General features: G+C 24.7%; 1 protein-coding gene across 1 annotated transcript; it reads right to left on the bottom strand.

Annotated features, from left to right (window-relative positions):
* Nucleotides 1-86: 86 nt before the first annotated feature.
* LOC129984550 (very-long-chain (3R)-3-hydroxyacyl-CoA dehydratase-like) lies at nt 87-17034 on the bottom strand. The gene is made up of 10 exons (XM_056094458.1): nt 16738-17034; nt 12528-12644; nt 10731-10901; nt 10581-10647; nt 9982-10089; nt 5068-5195; nt 2060-2172; nt 1442-1548; nt 1202-1336; nt 87-330 (listed from the first exon to the last, which is right to left on the bottom strand). Exons 1-10 carry the CDS (start codon nt 16852-16854, stop codon nt 251-253), a joined length of 1143 nt encoding a protein of 380 aa, XP_055950433.1. The 5' UTR covers nt 16855-17034; the 3' UTR covers nt 87-250.
* Nucleotides 17035-17247: the final 213 nt, after the last annotated feature.

Genomic DNA, 17247 nt, shown 5'->3' on the forward strand with positions numbered 1-17247 from the left:
AATTCATTATTGGGTTACGATAACAGTGCACATCCTGCATATGAAAGATCAAAATATAATTTGACAATAAAACAGCAATTTATGCAGAAAAAAAAAATTTATTTCAATTGCAAGCATTTCATTAATGCTAATAAGTATCAATGATTTAAAATTTTCCTAATCTCATAAACTGTACAAAAAGATTTGATTATTATAATCATAGAATAAAATTTGTACATGCCTTTCATAATTGAAAATGTAATGAGACTGACTAGTCTTCTTTGCGATGCTGGCTTCTTCCCAAAATTTTTACTCGTTGACGGTACATATGGGTCATAGCAAAATATAAAACTGTAATAAAAGGTAGAAAAAGTTTTAAAATCATTTCAAACTCTAGCTAAGGAATCAGTAAATATTTAATAAGAAAAGTGAAAAACTTGTAAACACATTATTATTATTCCCTCTTAACAGTTTTAATTATTTTGAATTTGCTTAAATGATGTTTGTTTTTAGTATAAGTTGTTTTATTTTTACTATACACCACTGATATTATTAAGTGGCAGAATCAGGATTGACTTTTTCTATACTATTATAAACACTCATTAATAATATTCTTGGTTGTTATATTAAGGTGTAGAAATTTCAATTACGTATCTTTGTATCCAAACTATGCAAAAGTAAGAGGATATTATGAACATATGTCAAAATATATCAGTTTTAGACTGACATACATGACAGATTGCTTTGATTGTAGTAATATATAATATGACATTTGTTTATATGGGAATTTTGAATTAATATTGTATGCACAGAAAACACGATAAAATTTCATTTAAAGAACCAAATTTATATGCTGTTAAAATGCCTCTTTTAATGGACTTATTAAGCAATTTATAATTAACTGAAATATAAAACTATTTTTCTTAGCTTGCAAAAAAATTGAAATTCAATCAATCCAATTCTTGAAGTATTAATTCTTACACTTGCTGTAAAGTTGATAAGACAAAACTGCGGTTGATCTATATTGATAGTCCCCCCCCATTGTAAATTCCATGAATAATGATATATTCATTCTTCTTCATTTACTCCTGCTGGTAAAATGTATATTAGATAATTCTGCAAAATTCTTTTGTATAAAAAACATATAGCATACTTAATTTTTTCTTAATACATAAAGTTTATATATATATTTCTTAAAATATTAATTTTACTATATACTTACGTGGAAATAAACCAAGTAAAAGATAGAGCCTCAAAATAGATGGGAAATAAAAGGAGATATTCCACTTATTTGGGAGAAACAAACTGTATTTTTGTGTCTCTTCAAAATATGGAATGTTTCGTAGAATGATGATTCCTGAAAAAGTTAAAATGAGTTTAGTTTTTTGAAGTGCAATTTTTTCTTTTCTTTTTTTAAAAATCCAAAGTCAATACTTTACTGTTAAAAAATATAATGCTTTACCTTCACAAAGAAATCCTAAAGGATAAAGTGCTATCCATACTGTGTACCTAAGCCATGTAAGAAATCCAATATCGACATTGTAAACACGCAACATATAGTAAGGATATCTGTGAAAATAAAAACACAATCAGTATAAAGTAATTAAATGCATATCATAATATATTTTTCTAAATATTTAAATAACAGATGAATTAAAGAGCAAAATTTAAACTAAATCAAAAGGAAAACGAAGTCTTCTGAGGAAGGAATGCTGATAACATGAAACATGGTTTTAAATACAGCCATGTTGATGCAGTTTAGAAAATATTTTTATAGGAAGTACCTTTTTTAATTTTTGCTTAAATAAAGTTCGAAATCACTCATATAATTAGCAAGATTCAAGTTCCAATATGCTTCATTTTAAAATAACATAGACATTTGCTTGCAACAATGAAATGACAATAAGAAAACAAAGAATTTCAAAGATATGAAAGATTTTAATTATTACTAAGTTCATGGGAAATAAATGCACTTTCCAAAACTGAATTTACTATCTGTCAAATGAATCACTAAATTTTATTAAAATGCAAGTTTTTATGTAAAAATTCAAGAAATGATATTAAAAGCTAAGTAACTTACCGAATAACCTCACTTATGCAATACACATAAATTAAGTAAAAAACAGCAGGTTTTGATTGTATACGAGGTTCTGCATTGATCATTCCAACCAGCATGAACATGCGTCCAAATACCTAAAATATTTAGTCAATATTTTATAATATAATAGCTTTTGCAGTAATTATATATGCCTTTACTTTTCTGTATGAGTATGATAAATGTGTTGGTTTCATAAACTTTTAAGCTACATTAAGTATGAATATAGTTTAAAACAATTCTCAGCTTAATCAGTGATTTTTTTAAATAATAAACAAACTGCACAGTTTTTTAACAATATTTTTAACAATAATTATTTTTGAAATTCTTCAAAACATAGAAAGATATCCTTTAAATTTAAAACTGTATTTTAATTTCAAGGCAGTAAACTAAATGGAGCATTTCCTCAAAAAATTCTAAAATATTTTGTTATATAGATGTTGCATACAATATGATTGCTTTTTAATAGTTAATAATTTAACTGCTACGTGTAGGTATAATAAATAATAATTAAGTCATAGTTTCAAGAGATGTTATGGGACTTAACAACAATGAATTAAAATTTGCTTTGTAAAATGAATTAATGGTTCACTGAAAATGAAGAAAGAATAACCAAAAATAATATGGAAGCAATAAATGCAGATTCATCCCATTTTTAAAAAAAAATTCTATATTGCATATTCCATGTTACATTATAGTTTAAATATGCCTTTTATATGGGATATATAAATTAAATTAAAAAAATTTGAATTAAATATATTATTATTTTAATGCACTAAATATAGAAAAATTCTTAATATTGAAATATTTTAGTAACATGACTCTTAAAATGAATTATATAATACATATGATAATACAGTTTTCTGCTTGTACATACTGATAATTGAAAAGCAACTAAATTCTCTTACTTTTGAAACATAAGAAATTCTTTTCAAAAGTTTAATAGAAAACTATTTTTTATCACGTAAGGGTTATATAATCCATGATATGACAACAATGTCATTGTAATAAAAGTAAATCCTATAGTTTATCATTGTCACTTTGATCTAAATCTTAGAGAAATTGCACATTTGGCATATCTACAATATGCAGAACAATTATATTGGGTAATGCTCAAGAAGTGACAATTGTGGAGAAAATTTGATAAAAATGATTTACATTCAATAAAAATAAACAATATAGATATAACTAAGAATGCTATTTTCTTGTAAAAGAACGAAATATTCCTTGTTATTCAATGGCTATATATTTATAAGAAGAATGGCAAGAAAGAATTTTTTAAATAGAAAATGAAATTAATAAGAACTCAATTTAATTGCATTGAATAAATTTTCATTCATGATACTTTTTTAAAAATCTTTTTATATTTAAAGAAAGTAGACCCATCAATGAATTTTACTGCCACCTAGATGAAATAAAACATATTTGTGATATGAAAATCACTTTATATATGTCTTCTACAACTTCATACGTGCAGGTATTACATTTATCTGTATGCTTATATTTGTTTTCATGAAATATGGTAAGATATATTTGAGCTTTTATTTTTTTGAAAAATATAAAATAATCTGAATTGTTGTCATTTTACTATACTCATGTTTTAACCTTTGATTAACATTTTTATAGCATTCAGTTTGTTTACATATAACTAAATGCAATTCAAAAATTTTTTCATCTATGTGTATGGAAACTTATATTTATAATGGAAGGTTATCTCATTAACTAAGGAGTAAATAAATTTACAAGGTAATATTTTTTTTTCTACTATAAAAATTACATAATTTGTTAAGTAAATCAGATGTTAAGACTTTTAAAAATTCCAGGAAATATTAACATAGTAGTATAAAAAATACTATATATTAATTTTAACACATTCTAAGCTATTTTCTAATGAACAAAAATTTTTGATATGCCATTTAAATTTTGCTGGATTTTTAAAAATGTATATTAAATGATACGAATAAATTAACACATACTCATATAGAAAAAGATGTTGAATTATTGATTCCTTTGGCATTATAAACTTTTACATGATGGCTTAAAGTGAATGCATGAAACATTGAATTGTCATTATTTTGTTCAATTCCAGTACCACTTGAATTAATTGATCTAGAATCTGATACTAGATCAATTAATTTTTCATAATTCACTGTCCCTTTTACTGAAAACTCAACTTCTACAAATAATAATAAAAAAGAAATTAAAAGGCTTATCAAAAATTTATATAATTAGCTTGCTGTCTTTATGAGTAATTAAATACATAAATAAATAGACAGATCATCCACTGATAGATGGACCAATCCATATACAGATCTACAATACTGATGTTCAAACAGTATGCCAAATTTCTTGTATATCATACTGTGTCTGCATACAAATGGCCACTTTCTACTTCAGGATTTCATTTAAAGTATGCAAGATATCAATAATTTTGGTACAATAATTGCATCTAACTTCTAACTTCTTAACTAACTTTTCAATTGCTGAATTAGCAAACAGATGTAATAACTTTTTTTTTCATACATGAGAACAAGAAGATATGATTTCTGAGAAGAACTTTTTGAAGATTATATTCTTTGATTTTTAATACTTTGTATATGAGAAATTAAAATTGATGGCTTTCATTTTTTTACAGTTTTACTTATTGATTGAATTTTGAAAAGTCTAAAGGAAATAATCTGCAAGTTCCTTAGAGTAAAGAAAATTTTCATAATTAATAAAAAAGAAGAGTGAATTTTTGATAGTTAATTAAATGAAAAATAAGATATTAAGCTTAACTTATACATAAAAAAACAGCATTTCAATGCTATTAAGCGTTATGTCAATTATATTAAGTGCTATGTCAATTATATCAAGACAAATATTGGTTTTATAAATCAATGGATTTTATGATATATTACAGCACAGACAAAGTGATCATTTACCATATTAGCTTACATGTAAAATAGTAGAAACTACGGAATGGGAAAAATTAAGCAACATAAAAAATTTACCTGTAGAAATGGTGCAAATGCACTTCCAGCTGTGTAACCAAGCATTGGATGGATAACTTCTAACATTTGTAAGACCTGGCAAAAAGTGAATGCTGTTTGCACTAGAGGATAAGCTTTTTCCAAGAATTCTGTAGGAAATTAAAAGACAAATTAATGCTTGAAAGATATCAGATGGTATACTGACACAGAAAAAAGACAAAAATCAAATGTAGATGACATAATTAAAGGTGAATTATCAGCATAGGGCAACACTTTCTGGAATTATTGCAAAAATTTTTATTTCTATATATTAATTTTATTCACTTATCCTTACTAAAAATTCACTGGTTTAAGAAAAATATTGGAATATTTTTTTTGTTAACTGCAGATTCTAAGCTAGTAGTTAACAGATTATGCTTTCACATTCATATAGTTAATTATATCCTCTCACATCTATATTATTAACTATATACTTTGACATCCAAATTAGATTCAAAATTTAATTTGGATCCGGGTTGCTACTCAAATCTGGAAAAAGAAATCCACGTGTTTTCCCTGTTGATATGTATTAGGAAATGCATAAATGGTACTTATGTTTTAGTAAAGTGGAATATGGTTTTAAAGAATGAAAAAAGGAAAGAAAAGGAGCAACAATTCAACATTATTCGGAATAGCATATTAAAAGGTTTATATTGACATACAGAAGAAAAAAAATCTATCTTTATTTATTATCTAGAATTAAGCAAGACAAAATTTATATAATAAGGGAGGAGGGATATATTAACTCTCATACACTTTAACAATAAGTCACATAAAATTAAGGACTCGTGTGAAATAAAATACAAAGTATATTAGTTTATGTATTTGGACATCAATTTCTGCAGATTTTTCAGCCATCTGTTTCATGGAGCCTATCCTTAACAAATAAGGTATGACATTTCTGCACAGACTAACAACATTTTTTAGCTATTTCACTTTCAGTAAACATATGTGAAAATATTTCCAACATATCATTGAATGCAATAAAACACAAATGTGTTGCAATAAGTTTTAATTCTCATAAAAGTTCAGCTTTACATTATTGTTCTTGAACTAAGGATTTGAAATCGATTTATTTTCAGACACAAAATTTGTTGCTTTCAGATTTGATGTGTCATTTTTTCATGGAAAAAGAATAATTGTCTGGCAAATCGAAACTGGATTGATCTATAGAGAAAAAAAAAAGGGAGAGAGAAGAGGGGCGAGTTTTCACATTACAAAATCGAGACTGATATTGTTTCATTTTTAGAAGCTTTGACTATGATCTCTTATTCTTGCAATCTTTAGAGATCAGCATTTTTTAGATGGGGAAAAAATAACTAAGGAACTTAAAGGAACTTCCGTTTTTATGAATTACCCTGCATTTACCCCGCTTTTTTCAGACATTTTTAAATTTTCTGTATTTACCTGTTTTTTTCTGTCCATCCAGTGATGTGGCAACTCTGATTGGACATGAAAGAATTTTTTTTTTTTTTTTAAATCTTGATTGTTAAAAATCTCATTTTGATTTTTATTCTTATTATACTACAGACTTGCATGCAAACTGATATTTTTATTCCTTAGTAAGACTATCTCATGTAACTCATTCCTCAACATAAGAGGAAATTTAAGAAAAATATTAATAAAATATCATTAATTTTATATCATTCCTTTTCTTTTACAGTCTTAGAATAAATTTAATTGTTTTTATAATCGTTTTATATCAATATACATTCTAGGAAAATACTTATTGCAAAGGGATTGGAACAACTATACTTACCTAAAAAAAGGTAATTGGATTTCTAAAGCCCCAAAAATTCTGTAGAATGTTATTGCTATTTTTTTAAAGAGAAGTAAAGCAGTAGGATAAAAAATACTATCAACTATAATAACAGGATATGTGATACGCATTATATACCTGAAAACTGCATTATATACCTGGAAACTCGTGAGGGTACAAATTTATATTTCCTCCCCAAATAATGGAAAAAAAACAGTAGCAGAATAAAAATAGGAATCATGCAGAAAACCTTGCATTTGGAGAAAGACTTTCCATCTCTTATATATCTAATTAATAAATACACAAAAACTATTCATCTTATTCCCAAACTCTAAAGAAACATGGGAAATATCAATACAGTAGTATGAATTTAACACCTTGCTATCCAAAGAAATGCTAATAAGATTTTTACTATGAATAAAATGCATTACAGATTTATGATTGTTTATAATTTAACTATGCCCTTCTAATAAGTAATTTTTTAACAGATTAAAGGATATGCAACCAGATTGTTTCTTATAGGAAGAAATGTTTTACAAGTAATGTAATGGTAGGAAATAGAGATTCATAGTCATCTAAAGAATCTGGAATTTTGTCATATTCCTGAAGATTATAATATTACTGGTCAAAAAATGCACAGTCATTATAAGATTTATCAATAGGAGGGATGGTGAAATTGTTTATTGGTTCTTGTATATCACTTTTTATATTAGAAAAAAATATCGGTCTCATTTTAAACAGCAATTCATTTTATATTGGAGTAATAAATGATAAATCTTTTCAAAAAGTGATATAGATTCTTTTTCCCTTCAATGAAGAAATTAAGAGGAATGGCATAAAAACTGAATTAATGAAATAAAAATTACCAACATTTTTTAATTATATAATAAAACTGGCATTAAAATGAAAAAAAAAAATGTATCTAAACTTTAGTGCAAACACAGTTAAAATTCGGTTCTATATAGCGCTTTTTAATTTCAAATTTTCTATAATATTAAATTTATTAGTAACTATATGAACAGAAGCTTTATTAATGAAAGAAATTTTTTTCATTGTAACATAAGCACATATCTGAGTTTAACTATGTTATACAAAGCTCCATTTTATATAAAGCTTCCTTATATATACATATTAAATCTAGAAGGATCTAATAAACTATGCATTTTATAGTACTTAAGTGCAGGAAATTTCATATTTGATGTAAATGAAAGAGCTTTGATTTTACAGTTAAACAAATTTAATGGGTAATTTTTTTTGTCTGTATAATGTAAGCTTTTGAAATATACCTGTTGAAATACCACTACTGAATTGATAAGTTGTCACTGGACATAACCATTTTAATGAAATAAAATTTCATAAATTTCTTCTTATTTTAATGAAATAGGTGCATTTTCCAATATATTATTATAAGTAAAACACATTGTTTATGAAAAAAATGTAAATTAGCTATTCTTATTCTAAATGACAATGAAACACATTTCTGTAAGCACAGTGATTATAATTGAAAACTAACATTAAATATATCTTAAAGACTTTGTGTATGTGTGTGTGTCTGCAGTAATGAAACAGTATACTAAGAAATGAAATATTTTACTTACTTATTAAAAATTGCTTTTGCAATATTTTTCTTTTCAGCAACAATATATTAAAGAGCAGATAATGTCATACATGAATAAAATCATTCTACTCAATTGCTTCTTTCAATTCATTTCAATTCCTTCATTTTTTTTCTCAATTCTACATTTCAATTGTTAAAAATTATTATATTTATGGATAAGTAAAAAAAAAAAAAATGTTTTAGAATCACAATTAAATTATTCTAAATAAAAGTTATATATTTTTATAACGAATAATATATACATACAATAAATCCTTTTTTATTATGATCTTTCAAATAATAATTACTAAAACTTTCAATTTCTTTGTTTCATCATCTTTAATAATCAGCTTTACAAGCTTAGAAATTACTGAATCAGCAATTTCTGATCAACTGCATTCCAAATTAAAAGATATTCTTATTTTGAAGCTGTAAAAAGTTCAGTTAATAATTTGGTACATTCTTTTAATAAGTTGATTTTTGCTGGATCTGCAGCATTTTATGCATAAAGTTCTTAGTATGGTCATAGACTAGAACCACCTAAGTTAGCTTCTAACAATACAAAACTAATATTTCCTCAATTAAAAAAACTATTTCCAGATTATAATTAAAAAAAAAACTTTTTACATCTTCAGACCAATAATTAATTTGTTTTAAATTTCTCTATATTAACTAATATTACACAAATATATTACTTTTACTATGCAAATATGTTCATTTTATTTTACTCTGCATTTTAACATTTGATAAAATTCATATTATGAAAATGATGGACTCAAAAATATTAACTTAATGCATTTAATATTGATTTAATAAGATATACAGCTTACACATTGAAAGAAATATAAAATAACAACAAAATGTAAACTTTGAGAATTTGACAACATTTTAAATATAATTGAATATTATTCATTTTCAATAAAATACTGATAAAATCTTATTGATATGATTATACATATAATTTTCCTTACCAGAATATGACTATTATATAACTTTCTTTTGTAAAAACCTTTTGTGGAAATGTGTGGTGAATAAATTTATTAAAAGTAACATGGGACTGTGATAACAGTGTTATGGTTTCAGAATTGTAGATCTGAGACCTGATTCCACTTAAATCTAATAGAGTTAATTACCTTTCGATTAGCATAATAAGACATTAACTTTTCATTTAAATTTAGTTAAAATACCATTAAGTCAAGCGTAGTAATTTTATATTATGTATTTTAATGCTTTCATTGTGTTTTTTTTTTGTTGATATATTTACATGTTGATAAAAATTATTGATATTTTTTTTCTCTTAAAAATACAAAAATAAGGATTCATACAAAGAAAACTAGCATAGAAAGCATTATAAACTTTGATGAACAAGAGAATGAAAAAAATACAAACTAATTAATGTAGAGAAGTGAATAATAATAAAAAGTGGGTTGATTATCAAAGAAAAGAATTATAAGGTGAATATGAGGATACTCACTCCCTAATCTAAAAAATTATTTTTTAACAATATATTAAAGCAAATAAATAAATATGTATTACATACGTGGACCTTCTTTAGCATATTCAATAGTTAATACAATCAAGACATACAGGAAACCAATGAATTGTGATAAGTTGTACAAAAATAAATAGATTTTTCGAAAATCTTCAACTGCAAAAATACAAGAATAATGAATTTTAAATTTCATTTAATAATATACATTGAAAAGAATAAAAATAAGCAACAACATGATTATAAAATTTATGTTTCAAGTATTATATATAATATTATATTCTGCAATATTTTAAGTATAGGTTTAGATAAGATTGACAATCTTTGATCAAAATAATATATGGCTAGGTTAGAAAGTTAATTTTGATAACTATTAACATGACCTATAACATGGTTTATAGCATTTATACATGTTTTAAAGTAATTCCTATTTATAAATCTTTATCATGCAGATTTATAGCATTTAACAACAATTTTTTCCCCCAGTATACATTTCTATAAAGGGAAAACTTCTTTAACAATTATCAGCTTAAAACAAAATCACTGCAAATAATAATTTTAAAAAACTCATTTAATTATATTCACTTCTTATAATACAAACACTGCTACTGTAATAAAAGATAATTCATAAATAATTTCATTTTACTGACCTCTTTGCTGATACTTCCTTTTACGACTTTTAATTTTTGATAGTGTATCAGCAGGATCATAAAGTCTCTAAAAAAGGGGAAAAACAATATATTATGTGAAAATAGAGCATTAAATTACAACATGTTTGAATTTGAATATGCAAAACATACTGGATCATATGCTTCTTCTTCATCTTCATCATCAAATGTTTTTAATTTGTTAAAATCTAATTTCAACCATGCTAGCTTCTCAGGATTTTTTGTAAGACGTGGCCACCATTCAAGATCTTTCTTTTCAATCAGAATTTCAATTGCCATCTGCTTCATAGAAATTTGAACTTTCTGAAAAAAAAAATTAATACATAAATTAAAATGTTCAATAATGTCAATTTTATAGCTGAGATATTTTAAATCAGCCATAATGATGTAGGCATAAATATATGTATAAAATATTTTTAATGCATGAAATCACAATATATAAATAAATGAAATCATTTAAAATGCATATAATTTAATTGTATGCAATGCAACATAAATGGCAGTTTGCATGCTGAATTAATATTTCCCAATATGGTGTTATTTTATTTTCTAAGTAATGTAATATGAATATTAAAAATTAATTTTTCAGATTTTATGTAAAATTTGATATATATCTGCTATTTTCATTTAAAGCCCAGTAAAAAACCCAGAAAAAACATACTGCATGTTTTCCAGTATAAGCCAAGATAATTTGTAATTTTTTTAAAATCCTAAAGTATAAAATTTTGACTTATATACAGGTCTTTTAATTTTATTAAAAAATTTAGGACATTTTCATTAGTCAAGTACAAATGTTAAATCTCTCAATATCACCAAATATAGCATTTTTGATTTTTATAGTTCAATTTTTGTAAATTTAAAAAAATCAATTTTAAAGAAATTAGTTATTTTTTTTTCTGAAAATTAGTTATTTTATTTTTACTGATTTGTTGCATGTTTTCTAAAATTCATGAAGAAGAACCAAACTGCTGTTAAAAATTTTCATAAATGCAATTGCTTTTTTAATTTGAAATTTACTATATTTTCATGCTCATCTTTCAAATAAATAATAAATTGTTGTAGAAAATAAGACTAGTGCAGATATAACAAATTGTATACAAAACAAATAAATTAAAAAAGTCATAATTTCAAATAAAATTACCAGTCTTAAAAAAAAACTATTGTCATTGATGTCTGGCATTTTACTTTATAATGACTTGATACAAAAACATTTCATCCATTTCACCAGTTTAAGAATATTTTTAATTCATGGCAGCATGTTGTAAGGAGAGTACAGTAGTGTTATATAGTTGCCTGGTGATGATGTAGTCAAAAATTTTATAAAGTTAAAAAATAGTAAAGTAAAAATAAAATAGATTAATTTAATTTTCATTTGTTTAGTTCATGTGTCTTTTTATTATTTTGTCACATAGACATAATGCCAAAAAGGACTTTTTAAAGACTGTAGTTAAAGGTGAAAATATGAGTTTTAACAATCTTTAGGATAAAATTTCTAGGCAATTTTCAGTACTTTTACCTACATATGAGAAAATAACAATGAGTATATAAGAAAAAAGCTGGTAGAAAAAATGAGAAATTATACCTATTATTCCAAACAAAAATATTCCAGATTTTTTAACTTGCAATCTACAGTTTCGCCAACAACAGGGTGGGAAGATTAATGCTCTTTTTAAGGCCCAGTAATCTTGTCTAGGTATAGATAATTTTAACATATAAAATATCAATTTTAATCTATAAGCAACTATAGCATTTTATATCCATCAACCAGAAATGATTGTTTCCTTTATATTATAAAATTCACAAATACTTTTCTATAAATAAAATTTGCAATGAGTCATTCATAACATTAACAAATAGAAAACTGTAAAATGATTCTGCAAAATTTGTAAATCTATCTAAAACTATGGAATGTTAAATAATACAACTTACAGGATCTATTTCTTTAAAGAAGACAAACTTGAAATAATATTCATTTCGTCCAGCATTTGCTCCAATGCCATGAGCAGAAAATTCAATAGAATTTGCATCAGTATTAATCTCTGGTTCCTAGAAAGAGATTGCATAAAATTTTAATTTAATTTTATACTATCTATTGTAACATCAGAAAATTTTAATGAAAGTTTTTAATTGAAGGGAATTCTTTAATAATGAAAGAATTTGTATACAGGATGTAGGAGAAAACAAACTCTCATAAGAAGAGTTTTTAATAAAAATACATGGATAGTATGACTAACTGCACCTTATTCTTCAAACTTTTCTTTAAAAAATTTAATTAAAATTATATAATAATCCACCTATTGCTGGATACCCCATGAAAGATTTTATATTGTAATTTTCAAAATTTTAAAGATAACACAAATTTCTCAATATATTAATAAAAAGCCTTACAATATATTTTAAAATTAAGAACCATTCACTTAACTAATTTTATTGTATGCAAAGACTATTTTTCATATTTTCAGAACATTCAAGAATTATGAAAATTTTCTAAAAAGTTTATAGTAGTTTCTAAAAAAATTATAGTAAAATCATTTTGTTGATATAAATTTTCAAAAATTAAAAAAAAGATGATGCTTAAAAAAAGTTGTTAGAAAATATACAATCAGATTATCATGACAATTGTGGAACTAGACAGGATTCAATAGAATTCTGACAACTTAAAAGCTTTGTAAGTGCAGAATATTAATTAGAATCAACATTATTTTCAATAATGCTCAAAATAATCTTCAACTATAGCTAAAAGAAATCCAGGATCTCCAATTAAACAAGGAATTTTAAAATAGAAATTCTGTCCCTTTATCTTTTTAGTTCATTGGAATATAAGACAACCTATACAGCAAACACTCTTCTCAGGAATAAATCAATCCATCCATAGCAAATCACAAAATAACAGTATATAGGATTAATATAATCAATAAGTTGAATAAATATACAAAAGATAAGTATCATAAGGAAAATTAATTCTAATAACATGCCGGACAGTAGGGATTGCAATACCGTACCAAAAGTTCAATACCGGTATTCGGTATTTTTTAAATCTTAATACCGGTATTAGAAATTTTAGAAAAAGAAAGAAAACACAGGTGTTTCTTTGTTTTATTTGCCAGTTTTGTTAGAGAGTGTAAATATCACAAAAAATAATTTGTAACTTATAAATTATAACAGTATATAATCACAAAAAAGTAAAGAAACATCTTATTTATTTAAATCACAAAAAAGTGTATATATCACTATTCAGTCTGGGGTACTATTACAACTTTTTAAAATGTGATCTTAAAAAACATTATGCATCAATTGTACTGTCATTAAGCCTGGAAAGTAATTTTGTGTAAAAATTACCAGTTGTCGAAAACGCTCTTTCGACATCTACGCTAGTTGGTGGTACTGTTAGCAATGCACGATATACTTTTTCCAAGTATTTACCTCTAAATCCCTCATCTTCAAATAAATCGATTTCTCGTCGGATGGTTTTGGATATAGCTAATATCTGTATTGTATTTTGGTCCGTTGAATTTTTTTTATTTATTGCTAATTCTAATTTTTGTTCAAGAGACAATTCCTTTTCATTGTCGACAGTAGTGACATCATAATCTTCGATAATTGAACCGAATTCTTCTGAATGTGGATAGGATTGTGGGTAAAAAATTTTAAGAAAATTTACTATAAACTTAATCAGATTTGAATTGGTTATTTTCTTTTCTTCTTTTTTATTTTCATTTTTAAAATCATTATAATTATGTAAATACCTTAAGACATTTTCTAATTCAGTATGCCTTTCTTATGTGCGATTTTTCAATGTAATATATAATTCTTCAGATAGTGATGTGTTCTGTTCTTTCAGTGACTGCAACATGAAATTTATTGTTGCATTAGCTGCATCATTAGGAGTAAACTATTCCATCGTGTTTTAGAATCTAATATTAACATATATTTTGTTTTATTTTCAGTTAGTATATATTTTAGTAAAATATCTTTTTTATAGGGGAACGTTTAAATATCTTAACAATTTTTCGAACTTTATAAATTATAGGAAGCAATTCTTGATAGGTTAATATTTCATCCTCATTAGCAATATCTTCTTCAACAATTACATTGTCATTATCTTCATTGTCAATATCACTCTCACTCTTACTCTTTTCAAAGTTGGAATCCGAAATTTCTATACAGTATTTGTATTCTTCTGTTTTTTTATTTTTTTTGGTATAATACATCTATTACTCCGAATTGAATTCCATGTGCATAGCACAATTGCTGATTTGCACCCATCAACTTTCCAACTTTTTTCATAATTGTTACTCCATCAGTCGTTAAGGATACAATATTTTCTTTCAGGGATAATCCATGTTTCGCTAATTTAGATTTAAGCAATTAATTAAGCCGTTAATTAGCTAATTAATTTCGCCCGTTATGGAGACATAAAACAAAAACATATAATATTTTGCTATGTGCGCGATACCTGAACATATAGTGGAGAAATTTTAAAAATTTCTAGTAAATACCGAAAAACCGGTATTTCAACTTGTGAATACCGGTATTACAAAATTGTACAAATGGCTCAAAATACCGGTATTCGGTATCCCAGTATAGCAATCCCTACCGGACAGTATATGAACCAGTTTGTAAGTAAAGGTTTTAAAAAATAAAGTCTCTTTTGATATAGCACCTATATTATTTATAAGCAAACATCAAAATGGCATTCAATTCTGAAAGTTTAATCAAGATTCATCAAAAGAAATAACCCAAATTATAATTTTTATTTCTTTTTAATCAATAGTCCCTTTTCCTATATTACATATACATATATATATATATATATATGAAACGGGTAAAGTTCTTCCAATGATTTTATTTTCATCAATTTTTCAGATTTGCTAAAACTAAGACCATGAGATGACACACATCAAATAAGGAAACAGGAAAGAAAAAGGGTGGAGATGCATTAAAAGATTATATAGCTTCAGAAGAGAATTTTTCCTAATTAACTGACATATTTTATTTTGGGCACATGTAGATGCTACAACATGCGATATAAAACCTTCACAACTCGGAAGTTAAAGGGAAGTTTTGAATGCAAGAGATTAGAATGCAATTGGTTTTAAAAATCCAGATAAAATGAAATCACCACATACACACACACATATATATATATATATATATATATATATATATATATATATATATATATATATATATATATATATATATATATATATATATATATATATATATATATATATATATATACAGACATCAGAATTGATAATAACAAACAAAATAAAATGAAGTGAGATTACAAAAATAAGCCAAAGGAACATATTAAAAAGTGATAGAATTTTAAAAAAAGAGACAGAAAAAAGTTAATTTAAAAATATATAATACAAACATTATGAATGACAATATGTTAGAATTTTAGAAATGCTGTTGAAATAATTAATTTCTACTTTTTGCATTACAACTGATTTAATTTATTATTTGAGTGAATATATATACCTGGGATTTAAAAAAATTTTCAAGCTATTATTGAGGTAAAGTATGAGTATTTATAAATAATAAAAATCCTTATTCAGAAGTAAAACAGTTTGTTTAAACAAATATCACAAACACAATATGGTGAGATATATATTTAGAAATAACTAATCTATAAAACATTTATAAAAAACCTGATTATTATAATGGATTGAATTAATCACATGAATTGAAATTAATTATATGAATTTGAAATTTCTTGAAGGTTTAAAATTAAATCTTAGGAAAATCAATAAACCAAATAATTAAAAGATTAAATTCCATTTTTTTTTTCAAAAAAAAGTTTTATAGAAAATCATTTGCTCCCTTTTAAACAGATAAAAAGAAAAAATTCAAAAGAGATTTAAAATCCATTATATAATTCAAATATAGAAAATATATAGAGCATATATATATAAATGGAGCACTAATAAATGATGTTAACATGAAAATTAAAGACAGAATAAATAAAATTGAAAGATTCTTCCTCGTTAATAAGGAAAGTCATCATGATATGGCATATCAAAATGCATTCTACTGATAAGAGTAGATAGATACGCAATAAATGAGAAAAATAATGGAAATTTCAACAAATGTTAAGCCATTACATTTTAAAATTTATTTAAATAATTACCGAAACATCTTGTAAGCTGACACGAAGAGAAATATTATTTTCTGTTTGTGCCCAAAAGACGAAAGGACTCAATTTTCGTGGGCTAGGATTTTCTTCTGAACCACTAGACGGAGGCATAATTTCAGAAAAAAAAGAAAATTATAATAATTCTATATGAATGACTACTTTCTGTTATCCGAATAAAAGTATTTAATACAATTTTACGTTTTTAAAATCGTAATGTTGATGATCGATGTTTAAGGTGTACGCGAAAAATAGCAGAAAGCAGCTTAACCAATCGATCGAAACAAGAACATGCGCTAGTGTAATATCGAGTTGTAATATTGCTGAAGGCAATTCTCAAATCATGGCTGTGATAAAAAAATTAGTTGTATAATTAAAATGAATTTCACCACAACTTTATGCCTTATTTATAAATCCTTTCCATTTTTTATTTTTAATATAAAACTTTTTCTTTGATTCTGACTTATAGATTATGATTAATAACTAAATTTTTCCAAGTGAACTTTT

The sequence above is a fragment of the Argiope bruennichi genome, chromosome 9 (genome assembly GCF_947563725.1).
Source record: "Argiope bruennichi chromosome 9, qqArgBrue1.1, whole genome shotgun sequence".
In the NCBI taxonomy this organism is placed as follows: domain Eukaryota; kingdom Metazoa; phylum Arthropoda; class Arachnida; order Araneae; family Araneidae; genus Argiope; species Argiope bruennichi.